At 41.1% G+C, this 22,886-nt stretch overlaps 1 protein-coding gene across 6 annotated transcripts in view; it reads right to left on the bottom strand.

Annotated features, from left to right (window-relative positions):
* The window catches only part of TTC6 (tetratricopeptide repeat domain 6), a 302,423-nt gene that overhangs the window by 270,900 nt on the left and 8,637 nt on the right, over positions 1 to 22,886 (bottom strand). For all 6 annotated transcript variants that reach the window (XM_033953436.1, XM_033953440.1, XM_033953437.1 and 3 more), the window contains exons 4-5: positions 21,658 to 21,798; positions 15,241 to 15,374 (exon numbers count right to left, since the gene is read on the bottom strand). In XM_033953436.1, coding sequence (XP_033809327.1) covers positions 15,241 to 15,374; positions 21,658 to 21,798 — 275 coding nt within the window. The remainder of the gene's footprint in view (positions 1 to 15,240; positions 15,375 to 21,657; positions 21,799 to 22,886) is intronic.

Raw genomic sequence — 22,886 nt, 5'->3', positions numbered from 1 at the left:
GATGGAAGTTTCAATGCCTGCATGAAACTTAACCTCACCACCTATCAACCAGACTACAAAGCCATCAGCAAAACCATGCAGCACCAGAAGTCGCATTAATGGTAAGAACTACTTTATTCATCATTGTTTAGCAAAAGCATAACAACGTTATTAAAAAGAATTCAGAGACTTATTGTACTTTAAAAGTGTTGGTCTTACATAAAATGTACACATTTACTTGTATTTAGTTTTAAACATATTGTATGGCTCTCACGGAATTACATTTTAAAATATGTCGTGTTTAAGGCTCTCTCAGCCAAAAAGGTTCCTGACCCCTGGTGTAGTGCCTGCCTGTCAGCTCTGTTTAAACTGCAGATGAATGGAGGAAAGGAATTTCTGCCTCAGAACAGCATCAAAATGACCAGACTTGAAGATCTTCGGACTGCCAGTTGGATGGACACTGACTGTAACCTCAGTCTCCACTGATCTTCTCTACACAACTGGAGGCGGAAAAATGTAGCCTGTGCCCTGAAACCCAGAGGATATTTTTACTCAGGATGCATACAGCCTACGCTTAACTCCCGACAAGGTCAGAGGGCAAGCGAACTCCCAGGGAAATGGACCCCAAGTATGAGAAGGATGGCACACAGCAGGCTGGCGCTACAGGTCCAATGAAGTTTCTCTGTGAATCAGCAGTCTGGCTCTGTGGGACTGCGCCCTCTCCTTCGACAGAGGACCATTAGAAAGGAGTCTCATGGCACTTAAGCCATCAAAAGAGACAAACTTAAGCAAAAAAAATAAGAAAAAGAAGCAAAGAAGAGCAGAAAACTTCTGCACAAATTGCTTGCAGAAAATGAAACTGCAGGGCACTCTAACTTTCTAAGGTGAGAGGAGCATGTACTCAGAAAAGTGTTAGGATTTCTGCAACTCACAGATTGCAGGAAATGATTGAACACCTAGAGGGGCTTAATCAAAAGAAAGTCAATTTTGGGCCTAAGTCGCAAGTCGCCCAAAGTCGGACACGGGAAAGGGTCCAACATATATTTTTATTTTGAAAATTGTCCAACTGTACGTCCAGCCATCTGATTGCCCAGACCGCTAAGTCAACTATCTTTATACCCCATTTTCATCCGTAAATTTGTCCAAGTCACAAACGTCTAGAAAAAGGCCTTTTGGGCGCGGGAGGGGCCAGAAAAGTGATGGACTAGACATCCACACATGGCACCAGAGTAGTGGGGTACCCACCTATCTACCACCCCAATAGCCCTTATGGCTGCAGGAGCTACTTATATGGCAGTACAAAAGGGTTAGGGGGGTTTTTGGTGGGTGCAAAGTTTTCACCATGAATGCAGTGATTAGATTGGCTTATGGGCCTGGGTCCTCCTCTCCATGGTTCACTAACCCGCCCCCAAGACCACTTAAGCCACCTCTGTGCAGCTCTACTAGGCTTTCCTATGCCAGGCTGCCAGGTGCTGATGTTCTGGAGGCAGATATGTAAAGTTGTTATTACGATTTTTATGGGAAGGGGGGTCAGTGATCACTGGGGCAGTGTGTGGTGGTCTGTACTTTGTCCCTGCAATGGTTATCTGGTCACTTTGGATACCTTCTTGTGACTTACGTCTAAAACCCGGTTCGATTATCGGCTCTTGGATGACTTGTCTTTTAGATTAGCCAAGTGCCGATTTAGGCCAGTTTTTAGATGTTTTTCTGTTTTGATTATGAGCCCCCTAGTGTACTGAATCTGGAAGGGACGTAACAGAAGCAATGTTAGGGCATATTAATGACCTCATTTTAATACTACTGAGGTCGTTTGCCTAGCAAAGTCGGAGTCTGCAACGGATGCTGGAAAAGCACACAGTGAGCCACTGTGAACATCGGTCTATTAAATGAGGTCAACAATAAACAGATTCAACCAGTTTACCGACAATCATTAGGCGCATGGTGACTTTAGTGCATCCGGGCCAAAGTTCAGTGCTAGAAGAAGGTAGAGTCCAAGTGGCTAAGTGGAAATGGCTCCCCTCAGAGCAACATGATTGCCTGCTTGAAGAAAATGCAGAACTGATTGGCGCTGCAGTGGGAGGATTTGCATCCTGTTCAAGAAAATGTTTTTGCTTTCACCTGAGTTGTCAAGGGTAGCACAGAGGCAGGAAGGTTCGAGGGGAGATCCGGGGAACCATAGACCGGTGAGTCTGACCTCTGCACCGGGAAAGATGGTAGAGTCACTGATAAAGGACAGCATCGTTGATCATCTTGACGGAAACAGGCTGATAAGGACCAGTCAGCACGGTTTTAGCAAAGGCAGATCGTGTTTGACGAACTTGCTGCACTTCTTTGAGGGAGTAAACAGACAGATAGACAAGGGCGATCCAGTCGACATTGTATATCTGGATTTTCAGAAGGCGTTGGACAAGGTTCCGCATGAACGACTACTTCGGAAAATTGCAAGCCATGGAATTGAGGGTGAAATACTCACGTGGATTAAAAACTGGCTGGAGCATAGGAAACAGAGAGTGGGGGTAAATGGACAATACTTGGACTGGAAGAGCGTCACCAGTGGGGTGCCGCAGGGCTCGGTGCTTGGACCAGTGCTCTTTAACATCTTTATAAATGATCTGGACATAGGTATGACGAGCGAGGTGATTAAATTTGCGGATGATACGAAGTTATTCAGAGTAGTAAAGACGCAGGGGGATTGCGAAGATCTGCAACGTGACATAATCAAGCTTGAGGAATGGGCATTGGCATGGCAGATGAGGTTCAACGGGGATAAGTGTAAAGTGATGCATGTCGGTAACAAAAATCTCATGCACGAATACAGGATGTCCGGGGCGGTACTTGGAGAGACCTCCCAGGAAAGAGACTTGGGAGTTCTGATCGACAAGTCGATGAAGCCGTCCACACAATGTGCGGCGGCAACAAAAAGGGCAAACAGAATGCTAGGAATGATAAAGAAGGGAATCATAAACAGATCAGAGAAGGTTATCATGCCGCTGTACTGGGCCATGGAACGCCCTCACCTGGAGTACTGCATCCAGCACTGGTCGCCGTACCTGAAGAAAGACACGGTACTACTCGAAAGGGTCCAGAGAAGAGTGACTAAGATAGTTAAGGGGCTGGAGGAGCTGCCGTACAGCGAAAGATTAGAGAAACTGGGCCTCTTCTCTCTCGAACAGAGGAGATTGAGAGGGGACATGTTCGAAACATTCAAGGTACTGAAGGGGGTAGACTTAGTAGATAAGGACAGGTTGTTCACCCTCTCCAAGGTAGGGAGAACAAGAGGGCACTCTCTAAAGTTGAAAGGGGATAGATTCCGTACAAACATAAGGAAGTTCTTCTTCACCCAGAGAGTGGTAGAAAGCTGGAACGCCCTTCCAGAGGCTGTTATAGGGGAAAACACCCTCCAAAGATTCAAGACAAAGTTAGACAAGTTTCTGTTGAATAAGAACGTGCGCTGGTAGGGCTAGTCTCAGTTAGGGTGCTGGTCTTAGACCAGAGGGCCGCCGCATGAGCGGACTGCTGGGCATGATGGGCCACTGGTCTGACTCAGCAGTGGCAATTCTTATGAACTGGTTGTAGGGCCTTTCCATTGCCATTTAGTGACAAAGCCAGCCAGTACCAAGGGGAGAGAGTAGGTTTTTGTTCAAGTGTACAGATGAAAACACCCAGGGAGAGCAGGAAGGCAGGCAGCCATTGCACAGAATCTAATATGCATTACTGAAAAGTCCATTTGGTCTTTCTGAGCTTTCAGAGAGCAGATCCATCTTTATATCATCAGATGGAATCACCCTTGAGTGAGGCTGGTGTCATTCTTTTTGTCAAACAGAATTACCCTCTGGACTGCTTTTTCTTTGAATTGTATGAAAACAATACTATAATCTTCCACTGCAGGGCCTTCAAAACTACACTCCATGTTTCTGAGTGGCCCCTACTAAAAATATGTCTTTCCTACTCAAATGAAGATTGAAACTAATAAAAAATGCCTGAACTAAAATTAAGTTTGAATACTGTATAAGTAATCACATTCTCTATATACTAGCTCACAACATTGCATTCTGATGTTGTTTAAACAAGCATTGTACATGCAAGTGTTCAATGGCCATAAGAAGTCCAACTGTATTCTGAATTTAGTTAGGATGCAAGTAGCATAGTTTTGATCTTATATCTTTGTCTTTTATCCATAGGTTAGAACTTCACTGCAAAGGCGAGAAATTGAAAGAACATGGCAATAAAAGCTACAGCTATTTGGGACATGTTACAGATAAAGGTGTATGTTTTCATAGCACAAATACTCTTTAAACAGACTATTTATCATTCTTTGAAACAGCAGACAAAAAAAAGACAACTCTGTGTGTGGCCTATTCCACTTACTGCCCTAAATAAAGTTTGAAAGAAACTCATACAGTTTCTGCACCATTGATAATCTGACAGTAACTATTTATGAGCAGGAAAATGCTCCCTTGTCTGCAGTCACTATTTGTTTTAATACCTAATCTTGTCCCCCTCCTCCCAAAAAAAGGCCTTGAGCACTGCAGATAAGTAATAGCATGAATGGGGTCACTTAAATGCCAATTTGACTGCTTCTACATTCTTTTTAAATTAGTCTATTCTCAGTTGCTTAATTTTAGGTAATATCTATTTACAAACTACTAGACAACGATAAAAGAGACTTCTTCTACACCCATTAAACATCACAGGCCCTTCAAGAACAACAAAAGTTAAAAATAAAAAGCTTTTCTAATTTCAATAAAGAACAAAGGGATAGAGCAGTGCATACCCATCCAGAATAAGCCTGGCTATAAAGCTCTTATTGACAGGAAAAGCTGAAAAGTACAGAATTACTTGACACAAAATAAACAAATAAATAGGAATCTACAATGAGGATATTTTTTAAAACAAAGACAATTAGTCATACAACCACAGTGTGAAATAGAATAATGCAGACAAAATGGAAGAACAAGACTCTCATCAGCTGTATTTTCTGAATATACAGTAAAGTAGTAGATAAATAATAATAAACTAAACCGCCCAATATTTAGCACTATTTAATTGGCTAAGAATGGTTCCTGTATATAAACATTGCCATGCTAGGAGAGACCAAAAGTCCATCAAGCCCAATATCCTGTTTCCAACAGTGGCCAAGACAGGTCACAAGTACCTGGCAAGATCCGAAGGAATAAAACAGATGTTATGCTGCTTATCCTAGGAATAAACAGTGGATTTACCCATGTTCATCTTAATAATTACATTACATTACATTAGTGATTTCTATTCCACCATTACCTCGCGGTTCAAGGTGGATTACATTATTTCATTATTACAGTTATTACAGTTTACAGGTATTGGGTCAACTGGAGATACATAAGAAGTAATCTGGAGCTTTATTAAGATGGGAAGGATCAGGGAGTGTTGCAGGTGGTGCTTGGGTCAAGTCTGGTTGTGTTAGTTTAGTTTAATGTTGCCAGGAACTTTCTTAACTCTCAGTATAGTTTGGAATTCCTATGCTTTCAGGCGGATTTCTTGGGTCGCCAAGCCACACAGTGGTATAAATTGTTGTATGGGTATTTGAATAAAAAACAGAAAACTGGTCTTAGGGATATTTGGAGCATTGAGATTGGGCACCAAATTTCTGCCTCTCAATGGCCACGATTTTGGTCTTGGAGAATAAGAACTACAAGGTCAGCATCTATGAGGCAGACTTGGTTCTTTTTGTTGCATAGAGCTTTTTGGACCCCAGTTCGTTTATAGAAGTTGGATAGCTCTAGGTCTAATAGATGCTGGTATTGTAGTTTAGAAGCTGGGACTTTAGATCATTTAATTTTTTTCTGTCCCTATATAAATGCTTTTTGGAAGTTAATTTGGTCCCAAATTAATTCATTGTTAGAAAATCATGTTGCCCTTTCATATGATACTATATTATTTGGTACATCTATGAGATTTAAGAGTCCAATTTCAGCAAATAATAATAAACTTTTATTAATACTGAAGGGGGTTGCCATTCAACATATTACTGGAAATTGGAAGGATTATACTAAACTTAATTATACCTTTTGGTGGAATTCAGTTTGTCATATTTATAAAATGAAGAGGGTGCTTGCTATACAGCAAGGAAATTATCATAATTTTAAAAATATTTGGGGGCCGTTGATCAGACATCTTAAACACCTTGTTATTATATAAGATATAGGTGGGGTGGGATTGGGAAATATGATATTTGATAACTGATTTATTGTTAATGGGTGGGGTGGGTGGGAAGGGATTATTTTATACTTTAATAATTATAAGTAAGATTGTCAAGTGATTTGTAAAAATTATTTTGATTGATTATTATACACTTGTTGTAAGAGATGAAAATGAATAAAGATTTACAAAGTTTAGTTTAATGTATTTTTTGAATAGTAGGGTTTTTGTTTCTTCTTTGAAGGTTTTGAAGTCTGTGGTCTTGATTAGTAGGTTGGAGAGTTGGTGGTCCAGTTTTGCAGCTTTAGTAGCTAGGAGGTTGTCATAAAGTTTCTTTCGTTTGACATTTTTTGTCGGCGGGTACATGAATGGTGTGTGGTTTCTCCTGTGTCTGGTTGAGGAGGATTGAATTAGTCCAGTATTCTGGGCTGTCTCCATTTATGGCTTTAAATAGTAGGCAGTAGAATTTGAAGAGTACTCTCGCTTGGACTGGGAGCCAGTGTGTTTCGAGGTATGCCTCAGTGATATGGTCGTATTTCTTCAGTGAGTAGATAAGTCTTAGGGCTGTGTTTTGTATTGTTTGAAGTTGTTTGATCATGTTTGCTAGGCATGGGAGATATAGTATGTTGCAGTAATCTATTAGTCCTAGGACTAGGGATTGTACAACGAGTTGAAAATGTTTTCTGTCGAATAATTTTTGAACTTGCCTTAGGTTTCTCATAACTGCAAATGATTTTTTTAGTGTTTTATTGATTTGTGGCTGCATGGTACAGTGTCTGTCTATCAGCACTTCCAGGAGTTTTAAAGTGGGTTGAATGGGGTATGATATAGAGTTTATGACTAGGTTTGTTATGGTTGTGATTTTGCTGTTTTCTAATAGAATGAAGTTTGTTTTGTCTGGACACATTAAGGTCCCAGACGACAGGTGGAGGCTTGAGAGGTGGTTTAACATTGAAAAGCCCTTTCATGAACCTGGAAACCAAAGGATGAGCAATGAGAGGTTTTCCTTCGACTGGCATGTGAAAAGCAGTAATAGTACTGAGATGGACCCTGACAGATGTAGACTTGAGACCAGAGTCAGACAGATGAAGAAGATAATCCAACACCAATTCCACTGCCAAGGATGTTGGATTGTGATGATGATGAAGACACCAGGAAGAAAATCTAGTCCACTTTTGTTGGTAACAATGCTGAGTGGCTGGTTTCCTGGATGCATCAAGAATTTGACGAACAGGCTGAGAAAGACGTAAGACAGGTGAATTCAGCCCAAGGGAAACCAAGCTGTCAGGTGTAGAGATTGCAGGTTGGGATATGTGATTCCTGATTCTGAGTGAGCAGAGTAGGAAATATTGGAAGAGGCATGGGCTCCCTGGAGCTGAGTTGAAAGAGAAGGGAGAACCAATGTTGTCTGGGCCATGAGAATCATAGTGGCTGCTTCCCTCTTGACCTTGAATAAGGTTCACAACATGAGAAGTGGAGGGAATGCTTATAGAAAGAGACCCGTCCAATCCAGGAGAAAGGCATCTGCTGCCAGACAGAGAAGAGAGTAAAGTCTGGAACAAAACTGGGGCAGCTTGTGATTGTGAGGAGCTGCAAACAAGTCCACTCGAGGAGTGCCCCATTGAGCAAAGATGGACTGGAGAGTTGCAGAGTCGAGAGTCCATTCATGAGGTTGAAGAATTCTACTGAGGTATTAGGGAATTCTTCTCCTCTTGAATGTAAACCGCCTTCAATAACAGATTGCGAGCTGTCGCCCAAGTCCAGATTTTTGGGGCTTCCTGACACAAAAGGAGAGAGCCCATGCCTCCTTGCTTGTTTATGTAGTACATTGCTACTTGATTGTCCATGCAAAGGAGGAGGATCTGAGGGCAAAGAAGATGATTAAAAGCCTTGCGGGCATAAAACATCACTCTGAGTTCTAAGAAATTGATGTGAAATTTCCGCTCCTTGGCAGTCCAAAACCTCTAAGTTTGCAGATCATCCATATGAGCCCCCCAGGCATAACAGAATGCGTCTGTCGTGATGCTCTTGTGATGAGCGGGTAAATGAAAAAGAAGACCTCTGGATAAATTTTAAGAGGTCATCTACCATTGAAGCAATCGCAGAAGAGATGATGTCACAGATATATGTTGTGAGAGACGATCCGTCGCTTGAGACCACAGGGAAGCCAGAGTCCACTGAGGAGTGTGAAGATGTAGCCTTGCCAGTGGTGTGACATGGACAGTTGAAGCCAAGTGGCCTGGGAGAACCATCATGTGTCTGGCAGAGATGGTTTGAAGGGAAAGCAACTGCTTACAGAGACGGATGAGAGTCTGAAGTCGATCTGGAGGAAGAAACGCTCTCATGAGAGTGGTGTCTAGGATTTCCCCAATGAATTGCAGACGTTGGGTCGGAATGAGATGTGATTTGGGGAAGTTGACTTCGAATCCTAGAATCTGGAATAAAGAGATGGTCTGAGATGTTGCTTGGACCACTTCCTGAGATGAGACAGCCTTGATCAACCAGTCATCCAGATAAGGAAAGACTTGAAGGCCGTGTGATCAGAGAGAAGTGGCCACCACAATTTAGGCACTTCATGAAGACTCTGGGAAAAGATGCCAGGCCAAAGGGAAGTACCTTGTATTGGTAATGACAGCAATTGATTTGAAAATGGAGGTATTTCCTGGAAGCCAGATGAATCGGGATATGGGTGTAGGCTTCCTTGAGGTCTAGGGAGCATAGCCAGTCTTTCTGATTGAGGAGAGGATAAAGCAGGGCGAGTGACAACATCCTGAATTTCTCCTTGACTAGAAATTTGTTGAGAGCTCTGAAATCCAGGATGGGTCTCAGTCCTCCAGTCTTCTTGGGGACTAAGAAGTAACGGGAGTAGAATCCCTGGGACTGCTGATCAAGGGGAACTTCCTCGATGGCATTCAGCAGAAGAAGGGAGGACTGTGCAGGGTCCAAAGCAGATTGTCTTGGAGGATTGTCTGGTGGAAGAGTCTGAAAATGGAGAGACAAATGATGTTGAGGACCCATAGGTCCGATGTGATGAGTTCCCAACGACTGATGAATAGCTGAAGACAACCTCCAATGGGCTGAGGCAAAGGTTGAGAAATGCTGAGATTGGCTATGCTCCTGAAAAACAGGTCAAAAAGGCTGTGTAGATTTAGGTGGAACAGCCTGCTGTTTTTGCTGGGATTGACGGGGTTGCTGCTGTTGCTGCCTCTGCATACGAGGTTGAGACTGAGGTGGCAGCAAAGGCTTTGCAGCAAAACGACGCTGATATGTTGTCTAAAAGGGCGAACAGGTGGAGGCTTTTTCTTTCTTTAACCAAAGTATCCAACCTGGTTTCGTTAGCTGATAACTTTTGGGTGTATCTAAGGAAGCTCCAAAAAGTTAATCGCCCAAAGACGATCTTGATGGTTAACATCAAGCTCTGACTCTGAGGCATCGCATTGCCACAGACATAGCCACAGCACGAGATATTAGCTCAAAAGTATCAGAGATAGACCGTAACATGTATTTGCGCAGCATTAGCAAGTCAGAAATGTAATTTTAAAAAGCAGGTAATTTGCGATCAGGTAAGCACTTCTGAAAAGTGGCCACTTGGGTAACTAAATGCTTGAGATAGAAGGAGAAATGTAAAGCACAATTACCAGACCGGTTGGCAAGCATGGCATTCTGATATAATCATTTGCCAAAATGGTCCATTGCCTTACCCTCTCTGCCAGGAGGTACAGAAGCATTGTCACTGGCTCCAGCAGATTTTTTAAGTGTAGACTCCACCAGGAGAGACTCATGGGGGAACTAAGACTTGTCAAAGCCTGGAATGGGTACCACCCTATATAGCGAATCCAGCTTGTGAGGAACCACAGGAATGGTTAAAGGAGTTTCTAAGTTCTTGTAAAAGGTCTCCGACAAGATGTCATGAAGGGGAAGCCGAAGAAACTCCTTAGGTGGTTATTCATAATCTAATGCATCCAAAAGTTGTTTAAATTTTTTTGAGTCAACTTCAAGAGGTATAGAAAGTATCTCTGCCATGTCTTTCAAAAATTTTGAAAAAGTAGACTTATCCACTCGTGGAGAAAGTTCTTGAGAAAATGGAAGTTGAGAGTCTTCATCTGAAGAGATATCCTCATCAGATAGAACAGGCTCTTCAGAATCACCCCAGAAGTCCGAGTCTCGAGTGGGTGGAATACGGTGTCGAGCACTGGGTGTCTATGATTCCATATGTTTCATCTTCCTCAAAGCCTTACCCGATTTGACTGACTTCATCTCGGCAGATGTTTGGGAAGAAGAACGGTGCCGAACTGTCTCCGACATCAAGTGTTTAGCCAACTCAGACAGCACCGAGGAAGATTTTTGCAATGTTGACACCAAGGCTGCAACTTTCGGTGCTGATATGGAAGACTCAGACCAGACTGGCACCGGAGGAGCCAATGTCACCCTAACAGGGAGTAAGAGCTGTAACTGCTCCCTTAACTTCTCTCGCAGCAGATGTTGAATTTGCTGCTTGAGGCCGGGCACCGGTACCGCTGGTGCCGATCTGTGCTCTGGCGATGAGGAGGCTGATGTCAAGGCACTCACCGATATAGGAGCCGATCGTTTCTTGGATCTCCTTGAGGTCTGCAGGACTTGGCTCACTGCTGAAGTGACCTGGGAGCCCAAAGTGGTGGGGGAAGGCTTCTTAGCCGGCTTACCCACTGCTTGCGACACCGAAGATGAATCCATCGACGTCGGGTGTTGTGATGTCGACTTCGGTGCGGACCCCGACGTCGGCGCTGGTGCTGAATCACCCCCATAGTGGAACCAAAGAGGAGTCGCTGTTGAATCAGACGATTTTTAAGGGTCCTCTTCTGGAGTGAGGAATGAGTCCTCAATTCAGCCATATACTCCGGTCCCAAACACTGGAGGCACCAGTGATGCAGATCTGTGATGGAAATATGGTGAGCACACCGTCTGCACTTCTTAAAATCTGTCTGAGGACGGGACATGGAGGAAAAAATAGCCTCGGCAAAATCAAAAGTTGAGGCGCAAGGAGGGAAACAGGCTCCGCTGGACTGAACTCGCGAAAGCGAAAAAGTAAAATTTTTTTTTTTTTTACTATATAGAAAGAAAATAAAAACTGACTTAAAAGTCAAAAAATAAGCCACGTGAGTAGGAAGGCAGCGAAGAAATATCAACAGCTGTTGATGAAATGACTTCTTAGCTCCACAAGAAACTAAGGGACCGTGCAACCTACGTCGGGCGAGAAGGCACTTGTGCATGCGCGGTTCAGGCTATTGCGAACTTTCCAAAGACTTAAAGTGGCGATGCACTTTTAAAGTGGTCCGTACTGGGGCTCCCTTGGTGACGTCACCCATTCGTGAGAATATGCTGCCTGCTTGTTCTGGGATAAAAGACATTATCCAAATCATTTTTAAACCCTGCTAAGCTAACTGCTTTCAGAAACGAAAACAAGTGGGGAGTGGGATAGAACACATCAACCTTGAAACAAACAATATTTATTCATATAGACTCAAATTAAAAATACATATAAAAGTGCAAGGATAAAAATTAATAAGGGCCTCTTCTACTAAACCACGCTAGCGGTTTTAGCGTGGGGACCTGCGCTGAATGACCCGCGCTGCTCCCGACACTCATAAGAACTCTATGAGCATCGGGAGCAGCATAAGAACATAAGAATTGCTGCTGCTGGGTCAGACCAGTGGTCCATCATGCCCAGCGGCCCTCTGGTCAAAGACCAGCACCCTAACCGAGACTAGCCTTAACAGCACACGTTCTTGTTCAGCAGGAACTTGTCTAACTTTGTCTTGAATCCCTGGAGGGTGTTTTCCCAGATAACAGCCTCTGGAAGAACGTTCCAGCTTTCTAACACTCTCTGGATGAAGAAGAACTTCCTTACGTTTGTACAGAATCTATCCCCTTTCAACTTTAGAGAGTGCCCTCTTGTTCTCCCTACCTTGGAGAGGGTGAACAACCTGTCCTTATCTACTAAGTCTATCCACTTCAGTACCTTGATTGTTTCGATCATGTCCCCGCTCAATCTCCTCTGTTCAAGGGAGAAGAGGCCCAGTTTCTCTAATCTTTCGCTGTACGGCAGCTCCTCCAACCCCTTAACCATCTTAGTCGCTCTTCTCTGGACCCTTTCGAGTAGTACCATGTCCTTCTTCATGTACGGCGACCAGTGCTGGACGCAGTACTCCAGGTGAGGGCGCACCATGGCCCAGTACAGCGACATGATAACCTTTTCTGATTTGTTCGTGATCCCCTTCTTTATCATCCTAGCATTCTGTTTGCCATTTCTGCTGCCGCCGCACATTGCATGTACGGCTTCATCAACTTGTCGATCAGAACTCCCAAGTCCCTTTCCTGAGAGGTCTCTCCAAGTACCACCCCAGACATCCTGTATTCGTGCATGATATTTTTGTTATCCACTTTGAACCTCATCTGCCAAGTCGATGCCCATTCCTTGAGCCTGATTATGAACGTTGCAGATCTTCGCAATCCCCCTGCGTCTTCACTACACTGAATAACTTCGTATCGTCTGCAAATTTAATCACTTCGCTCGTCGTACATATGTCCAGATCATTTATAAAGCACCGAGCCCTGTGGCACCCCACTGGTGACACTCTTCCAGTCCGAGTATTGTCCATTTACCCCACCATTCAGTGCGGCTCCACGCGCTAAAACCGCTAGCGCCCTTTAGTAGAAGAGGGGGTAAATACAATGTCCTTGAAAATCAATGACTCAGTGGGTGACCCGACACAGTCTGTGTTTTGGCCTCCAGTCGGAGGTCTGTCTCAGAGGTGTGGATGTCGGTCCACTACATGGCACTCCAATGCTGGAAATACAGGCTCTAAAATAAATGGTGCAACATATGCTGAAACACGTGAGAGAAACACAGCAAAAGTTTGGTGAAAAGATTTTCAAAAATCTCCAAATATTTTAAAGAATTTTTCAAATTATATATAAGTATATTATTCTTTTTTAAATGTTAGGGACTGGTTATTTATTTCATCGAAGAGTTCATTATTATGAATTGTTTATTTTTAAGAAGGTGTTTAAAAATCTGAATTTTATATATTACTTAATATTTATGAATCATATTTATAATTAGGTAGCTTATGATGGTAGCTAATTTAATATATTACAATGGCTTGTAAGGAGTTTTTTTGGTACCTGATCTCAAATTTGCGTTTCAAAGTTCTCATTATTAATTGGGGTGGGATGGGATGGGATGGGATGGGAAGAGGGTATGTAAGGGGGGGGGTTGGGAGGAGGGGTGATTGTATTTTGGATCTTAAATATGGCGAAAATGATTATTTATTACTAAATATTAATTACAAGTTGATTTATAGGATAAAGTGTTTATTTAAAATTTTAATCTCATATGGCAGGTATATATACATTAGAAGACATTTTGTCGAATGCTAAGTTGCTTGAGTTTTCACAGTTGCAACATAAATTTGGTCTTAGTAAATCACAAAATTTTAGATGGTTGCAACTGAAGCACGCCATTCAGGTAGGGTTCCCTGAATGGAAAAGTCTCACTAATCAATATAGCTTGGAATTCTTATGCTTTCAGGTGGACCTTCTGGGGCACCAGGTCGCACAGTGGTATAAATTAATATCTGGATATATGATTTAAAAAAATCAAAAACTGGACTTCGGGACATTTGGAGCATTGAGATTAAGCATCAAATTACTGCGTCTCAATGGTCATGAATTTGGTCTTAGAGGATGAGATGTACAGTATCTGCATCTATGAGACAAACTTTTTTTTTTCTGTTACATAGAGCTTTCTGGACCCCTGTTCGTTTACAAAAATTAGATAACTTTAAGTCTAATAGATGTTGGCAAGCTGGGACTTTAGATCATTTATTATTCTATTGTCCATGTATTTTGGCTTTTTGGAAATCAATTTGGGGCCAAATAAATAGGTTGTTAGAAAATCCGGTAGCCTTGACATACGATACTATTTTATTTGGCATGTCAATGAGAGCGAAAAGTCAGATTTCTTCAAAAAACAATACGCTTCTACTTATTCTGACTGGAATTGGCATTCAACATATTACATTCAATTGGAAAAATCAGAGTAGATTAAATTACAGTTTTTGGTGGAGTTCTGTATGTCATATTTATAAAATGGAAAGAACATTAGACACACAGAGAGGATATTTTGATAAATTTGAGATGTTTTGGGACCATTAACAGACTTTTGTAATGAGTAGTAAACATTTTCCCTTCATAAGATAATTGAAATGAGGGGATAGGGATGGGTGGGAGGGATGATTTTTTGATATATTAATAGAATGAATATTTTTGATGCGATAGGGATGGGAGGGGAGGTTAACTTTCATAAATGTCAGTCGATGATAATAATAGTAATACAAGTGATGTTTTTTCAATTCAAATGTTATTTCTTGATACACTTGATATAAGTTGTAAAATGAATAAAAATTATAAAATTAAAAAAATGAGTTGGGTCATAAGAAAATGCTTGAACCTAAGGATTCACTCTATTTTCATTTTTAATATTTTTTCTAATCATTCAAATTCAGCCCATGGAAGTCAGCAGATATTCAGCGCTCCTTTTACTAAGCTGCGATAGCGTTTTTAGCGTGCGCAGAATTTTAGCACGCTAAACCCGTGCTACGTGGCTAGAACTAACGCCAGCTCAATGCTGGCGTTAGCGTCTAGTGTGCGCAACAATTTTGCGTGCGCTAAGCGCACGCTAAAAACACTATCACAGCTTAGTAAAACCAGCCCTCAGTGCCCGTATGCAGATACTGACCAGTGCTGAATATTCAATAAGCACTGACCCAGCATTAGAATCCAGTTAGCAGCAGTTAGTGATCTGCATGTTACTATTAATCAGATATCCTCTGCCTTCACCCATGGACTGCCTCAGCACTGTCCAGATCGTGCCTAGGTGGTCAGAGAGAATAATTAGCAGCACTATGCTGTTAGTACCAAATATCCCACTTGTCAGCAATATCTAGCGACACCAGCTAACTAAATATGTGAATACTGGCCAATAAGATTCTAATTAGTGTTTGATTTGGTAGTACTGTATATCAATACAACTGTATATATTACTTTGGCATCCACGTGGCAAGTAGAGACACAGGTTGGTATTGCACAGACTTTTTGTCTGATATCTTTCCAAAACGTTCCAGTGGTTTAATCAATATAGCTTTTCCTTTCACATTCAGAGAGACTGAGAATGACACCTAAAATAAAGCAAACATTTCAGCGATAAAACTAAATATTTCCAATATTTCATATACATATGTACACCCACATGTTTCCAATATTTCATACAATAATTCCACACAAGCTGAATATCAAAAAATATAAACCCACTACATAGATATTCATATACTGAACCTTATACCAGAGATTTCAAAATAGCAGGTATACAGAATATCCGGAGAAAAGACCTCAGTGTTCCAAAAGGCAAACTCAGGGAACTTCTATGATAATTACAAAATTGTCATAGGAAACACATCCTTGGTCAAAAAACTCTGTTCAATAAATTATTCTCAATATTATTTCTTTCAAAAAAATTTTCTAAACTATTAGGTAAAAGACCTGCACTTATCTTTAGTAATGTCATCTAGTCCTCTGGTATGGGATGTGGACATTGTTCTATTTGTCCTGTTTCCTTGGATTGTCAGTCATTTCCCAGTCTGTCAGATAATTAACCCCACTGGTTTCACATGACGTGTGAAACTTTAAAGTATATTCTTTATTATCCGATGGATTAAGAAATGATTGACAATCCAAGAAAACAGGACAAATAGAATAATATCCACATCTCTGGACACTGTTCTATTTGTCCTGTTTCCTTGGATTGTCAATCATTTCTCAATCCATCAGATAATAAAGAATATACTTTAAAGTTTTGCACGTCATGTGAAACCAGTGGGGTTATTTATGCAATACTTTGCCCCTGTAACCTATTATACATAAGACAGACCTCAAGACTCTTTAAAACCAGAATGATTGAACATCGTTCATGGCTGTCCTGCAGTCGGATAGAAGCACCGATGGCGCAACATTGTATAGATTCACACCATTCATTTGAAGACATGCGTTGCTGGATTATTGATAAGCTTTTTCCATCAGCAAAAGGAGGGGACCTTAAATCTCTGTTACGGATGCAAGAACAGAAATGGATCTTTAGATTACAAACCTGCATTCCGACTGGCTTAAATGCCAGAGTTGAATGGAGAGCCTTTTTTTAGTTCTTCCTGTAGGAGCTTGAATTGATTGGCTCAGGTTCCCCTGTCCAAGCAACAATTGGTTCAACAACAGTTTAGCACGCCCTTTTAAAAACAGAGCCAGACGCCGGGGTCACCATTTTCTTAAAGAGGATCGCTGAAGCAGCGGCTCATTTTTTCAGATATAAAATTGAATGGGAAAGGCTGTTTTTTGAAAAGCACTGTATGTATTAGTATGTAATTGATTCAATCTTATATTTTTCAGAAATTCCCCTGACGCAGCACAGCCGCGAAACAGGGCCTGTCGGGAATTTTCTGGTTATCTTCAGTGCTAGGTTAGACTGAATGCAACAGCACCGAAGGATTTGTTTCACTGCGCTGCAGTGATCTTACCCATACCAGAGGACTAGAAGACATTTCTAAAGATAAGTGCAGGTAGAAAATTTTTTTGAAAGAAATAATATTGAGAATAATTTATTGAACAGAGTTTTTTCAAGGATGTGTTTCCTATGACAATTTTATAATTGCAATAGAAGTTCCCTGAGTTTGCCTCTTGGAACACTGAGGTCTTTTCTCTGGATATTCTGTATACCTGCTATTTTGAAATCTCTGGTATGAGGTTCAGTATATGAATATCTATGTAGTGGGTCCAATATTTCATATACATGTACACCCACATATGTTTTTAGGATGGAGGGGGTTTATTACTGGAGTGGGAAAGAAGAAATCTTAACAATTTTGGTGTGTGTTTTAATTGAAGCTTTGCTATGTTATTGTTATTGGATTTTTATTAAATTGTAAACTACTTTGAATGACTTTGTATCCCTAAGGGGGTAGTTACTAACCTGTATTAGGAAGATAATGCAGGATTTTTGCCACTTAATACATGTTAGTTCACCACAATACTCTCTACATAATGAAATGCAAAGCATGCAAATACATGTAAAGCAAATTGAATTATGCGATTTGTACATTATACAAATTGAATAATCTAGATTGCCTTAAACTGCATTTTTGTTGGCCAATCAGGCCATTGGGTTTCAAAATGACAAATAAGGACTATTACTGGTGCTATTTTGAACTTGGCAGGCTAGAGGACAGGAGTTATTGAGGATTGTTCCTGTACCCCCCCCCCCCCCCCCAATAGCTTGGATCAATAGGTCTGGGAGTCGGTTCCAGGGGGTGTCTAGGGCCATAATGAGTTTTGTGCAGGTGATGGGCACAGGGCTCAAGGAAGGTGAAAGTACTAAAACTCTACCCCATCCATTACCACCCCTGCTTTGCCACAATAGCAATAGGGGGCATGTTACATAGGGCACATTTCCAGCTCGGGTCATAACTGGAGATGTCTTTGGGAATGTAGAAAATCTGTTTCTAGAGTCTTGAGGGTGTCTTTGGGGATCCATGTGGCACTTTCTTTACAACCAGCCCCATTAAATTGCCTTCAAGTTATATCATTTAGTGGCCTGAAGAGAAAAAATCCCACAGCTTGCAAGGTTGATTGCAACTGACGTAACACCCTGAGGTTGTGGGTTCAAACCTCCCGCTGCTCCCTGTGACCCTGGGCAAGTCACTAAATCCTCCACTACCTAGGTACATTAGATAGATTGTGAGCCCAACAGGATAGATAGGGAACATGCTTGAAGTACCTGTGTGTAAACCACTTTGAGTGTGGTTGTATAACTACAAAAAGGCGATATGCAAGTCCCAATCCCTTTCCCCTTTGATTGCAAATTATATTATTTATTTATTGTGGGAGATAATGACCTGAGGTACTGACTCTCACAGTAAATTCAGCTGTGGAAAATGTGATATTTTATTGTATCTTTGCCCTAAGGTCACCAGTGGCCAATCCAAATCACTAGAAAATACCCATTAACAGTCTAATTCTGATAGCTGGATTTATTAAATAAAAAAACAAAATCTGGTCTTAGGGTCATTTGGAGTATTGAGATTAAGCACCAAATTTCTGCATCTCAATGGCCATGAATTTGGACTTGGAGGTTGAGATCAAGTTTCAAGTTTCAAGTTTAATATATATTTGATTGATCGCTTTATCGGTTTCAAAGCGATTAACACATGATTAAAATTACAATATAAAAGAAGTTTTAAAAATAATTAAAAACAAACAAGACATGGACAGTTACGAGATAAACTGGAAACATTAGGATAAGTAGGGGGAGAAATTACAATATATTTGAGCAGAGTGGGAAATAAATAAAGGAAAACACATATGGGTGAGATAAGAGGGGGGATAAGTGAAAAAATGTTATAGAAAAGAGAAAAGAATTGGTTCCAAGACTTGTAAAAATATATTAAATGAGACCAAATAGTATTAAATAATAAAGGCGTCATTAAATAAAAAAGTTGTACAATGTCAGCATCTATGAGACAAACGTGGGGGGGGGGTTGTTACATAGAGCATTCTGGACCCCAGTTTGTTTACAAAAGTTAGATAGCTCTAAGTCAAATAAATGTTGGCATTGTCATCTCGAAGCAGGGACTTTAGATCATTTATTGTTCTATTGCCCATTTTTTTTGGCTTTTTGGAAATCAACATGGGCCAAATAAATTGTTTGTTGGAAAATCCAGTGGCATTATCCTACGATACTGTGCTATTTGGCATATCAATGAGAGCTAAAAGCCAAATATCATCTAAGAACAACAGGCTATTACTTATTATGACAGGAGTTGCTATACAACAAATTACAAGCAATTGGAAAAATTGGAGGAGGCTTAACTATAGTTTTGGGTGGAATTCCTTGTGTCATATGTATAAAATAGAAAGAACACTAGCTACTCAGAAAGGGAATTTCAAGAAATTTCAGGAGACTTGGGAACCATTAACAAAATATTGTAATGTTTAAATATTGTTTTTTCCCTTTAAAAATGCACATCTGGGAGGGGGAAGGAGGGGGGATTGGGATGATAATGAATTCTGGTATGCAGATATGGGGTCCATGATAGATATGTTACATGTTGAAAAATGTGATTGATTATGGAGGAGGGGGAATTAATTCTGATATGGACATTAATAGAATATTAAGTGTGATATTGAGTATAAAATGTTGTATTTACTGTTACACATATTGTAAGTTTTAAAAAGAATAAAGAATTGGGAAAAAAATCAATCTAATTCTATATATGGCACTCAAAATTGCACTCATAAATATGGGCACATACCCAATTTGCACACACACAATTCAATTAATAAGCCAATTAGCAAAAATAAGTGGACATAATAATCAATTATCGGCACTATCTGGCATTAATTGAAGATTGTGCTCACATCTTTAGGCATTCCTGGGATTTACGATACAAAGGCATTAAATCATTTTTTTGTTTTCCATTCCTTTCCTAGTAATTCCTAATATTCTATTTGCTTTCTTAGCCGTCGCTGGACACTTTCCTGGGTGATGACTCCTAATATGGAACCCTACATCACATAAATGTAGTTTGGGTTCCTCTTTCCCAGCTAAAAAAAGCTTATAAGCTGCACAACATCACAAGCTGAATATCAACCTGTTTAGTTTTCCTATGTTGGACTCTAAAATGTACTTGATGAATTTACTTTGCAAATTTAGTAAATTTTTAGTAGTAAAAATGATAATCTCAATTTGCCCAAGAATAAATTACAATTCCATCTTTTGATCATTGTCATGTCCTATGCTGACTGGACAAAAAAAATCAGATCACATGACCAAAAATACTTTCTATTACTGACTTAACAACTGGAAGAAGGACATCTTTACAATTCTGATACCCTTATCTGCAGTCAGCAAGTTGAAATCAATTGATTAATGGAAACCAATGTTTCTCACCTATAACAAGTGTTTTGAATGAATTAATGAGGCACTCACTCAACTGGGTAACATTACTGAGTTAGCAACTGATATTTTAGATTACCGTAAATTGTTCCAGTTAAGGTAATGAAATTAAGGAAGAAGAGAAATCCCTGGTTTTCCCTCTTCTTTTGGGCATTTTAGAAGGCACATATAAACTATTTAGCAGTTAGAAGAATTTCCTCAGAACGGGAGCCTTCATTCACCCGTGCTGCTTAGTTGCCATCTTGCCTTCTTTATGTGCAGAGTTTTTCAGGTTAGAGATAACCCATGGGGTTCAAGACCTTGCTGAGCCTGTGCCTATCCGATTCTGAACCCTGGGCAGTTGGAGGAATCCCATTCCTCCTTGTGTAAAACATGGCAACTTGGTTGGCCATTTGACCTAATACAAAGTGACCCTGAAGAAGGTGGACAAGTACTCTACTTGTAAGTAAAATATCTCTCAGAGATTCACATAGCTAAGTTGTTCACCCCATGACCAAGTTCCCCGAATGCTAGTGTTTAGAAGCAGGTCTTCTTAAAATAAAGTGTTATTCCAGTGGTCCAAATGGGAAATCAGTAGTCAGGTTGTGTTTGGACATACAGTACATCCCTGCAGCACAGTTTGTAGTAGAACAAAAAAATGAAGTACAGTATGCTAGATAGAGGCATGGTATGTTGATCTTATTGGATCTTAAGGTCTTCTCATTTTCAAGTTAGCAAACAGGACCACATATATCACAATGGTCATATAACCTGACATTTCTAAGTAAGGCCTTAGTTGTGACAGTAAAAAAAGTTTGAATGTTGTGGGCATGTAGTCTCAAGAATTAGAGTCTGTCTGACAATTGAAAGGCTTTTGATTGTACTGTATCCATAATCAATCCTGTGAATTAAATCTTGTTTGTGGAGTACAAGGTTGACTTCTCAAAACTGATGATGAAGCCTAAACTCGTAAAGTAGGCGGGTCCAATTCTATAAATGGCACCGCTCCACAAAGTTGTCAATAAACCACTAGGCATCATCTCGTAGAATCATGCCTAGTGGCAACTAGGCATGCTTAGGCATCGCTAGGTGTCAGTATATTAGGCCAGGTTTCAAATGACTAGCAATGCCTAAGTCAACCATGCCTTTTCCCCACCACTAACCACACCCACTTTTTAGGCATCCATGCAAAACATATATTTGTTAATATTTTAATGTATTTTTAATCAGTTTTTAGTGGCATAGTCATACATATAGGAGCACCTACACACATAAGAGCTATCATGGTGTCTAAGTGATATTGTGAAAATGCCCACTGATCTTACAGAGCAAATATCTACAAAAGGGGCACATATGAGGGCAGGACATAGGTGGGGCTCTCACTTACACACACATCATCAATGTTAATGCAAAAATCAGCACTAATGAAAATGCATTCACACCAATCAAATAGGCCCCAAAACATACAAAGAAGTAGATGTTACCTTTGTGTCCTCTGAAATATTAGAGGTGCCAACTGTTGATGAAACTGAGCATTTCAAAGTAGTACTTTCCACAGGTGTTTGATGTGGCACATTGATAAGGACATTATCTGATGCCTGATCAGGAATGACTAACTCTGAAAGCTACAGAAAAAAAAAATCCCACAGATAATGTTAAAATCTTCTACAAAAAGTGACATTCCGATCAATATTCAGCCAGTACAGTCAGTAGTTTTTTTTTAAACACTGACCGCTACAGACAGATGTCCAAGCAACAGCATTGAATACTGGTGTCAGACCAGCCTCAGTCAGTCTGCTGGCTCTTATATAGATCCCAGCCGATATTCAGCCAAGACCTGCATATCAACCAGGAACCACATAAGTGGTTCTCCCTCCCCCCTGACATAATATTGGACCTTCCCTCCCATTCCCCTACACAATGATTCTCCCCTCCCTTCCCCGTTCAGAACCGGCCCTCTGGGCCTACCTTAATTCTTGGAGATGGGGGCAGGAGCAAACCCTACTTGCTCCTGCCTCTTTGCCCCACTGAACTACCATGGAGTAAAGTAGGCCAAGGGGACCTGTTCTGAGAAAGGGAGGGGCAGTTAGAGTTCCAGTATGGATTGGAGTGGAGGACACTGTATTATATAGACCAGGAGCAGCAGTTATGCAGGTGCCGGCATATTTTTATATTCTCTAGATCAGGGATGCCCAACACGTCGATCACGATCGACAGGTCGCTCGCTCAGGCGACCCCAGTCGATCGCAGAGCGGGTTCCCTTCTTCCCTTCTCTTTTTTCCCCTCCTGACTGGCCTGCTCCTGAATTCTGCTGCTGCCTCCACTGCTCAACATTTAAAAAAAAAAAAAAAAAAAAAAAACGGCTTGGAGAATTTATGCTCCGGGGGCTAACGTGTGCTTGTACAGGCTTCCCTCTGAAACCAGAAGTTATGTCGGGGGGGGGGGGGGAAGAAGGGAAGCTGGCACGCACATGTTAGAGCCCCGTTCGCGGGCTACAGCGGGAGACAGGTCAGTGAAGCTTGCGATTTGCTCTTCTTGCTGCCAGGTCCTGCCTACTTTCTGTTTCTTCAAAGGCAGGACCCGGCAGCATTTCTCTCAATAGGTCGATCTTGGGCTGATCAGCCTTCCTCTTCCCGACGTCAATTCTGCCGTCGGAGAGGAAGTTCTGGCCAGCGGAACTTCCTCTCTGACGGCAAAATTGACGTCGGGGAGA

The sequence above is a fragment of the Geotrypetes seraphini genome, chromosome 7, assembly GCF_902459505.1.
Source record: "Geotrypetes seraphini chromosome 7, aGeoSer1.1, whole genome shotgun sequence".
Lineage (NCBI taxonomy): Eukaryota > Metazoa > Chordata > Amphibia > Gymnophiona > Dermophiidae > Geotrypetes > Geotrypetes seraphini.
Note: the sequence above shows the minus strand (reverse complement) of the source record. Positions and strands in the feature narration are given on the sequence as shown.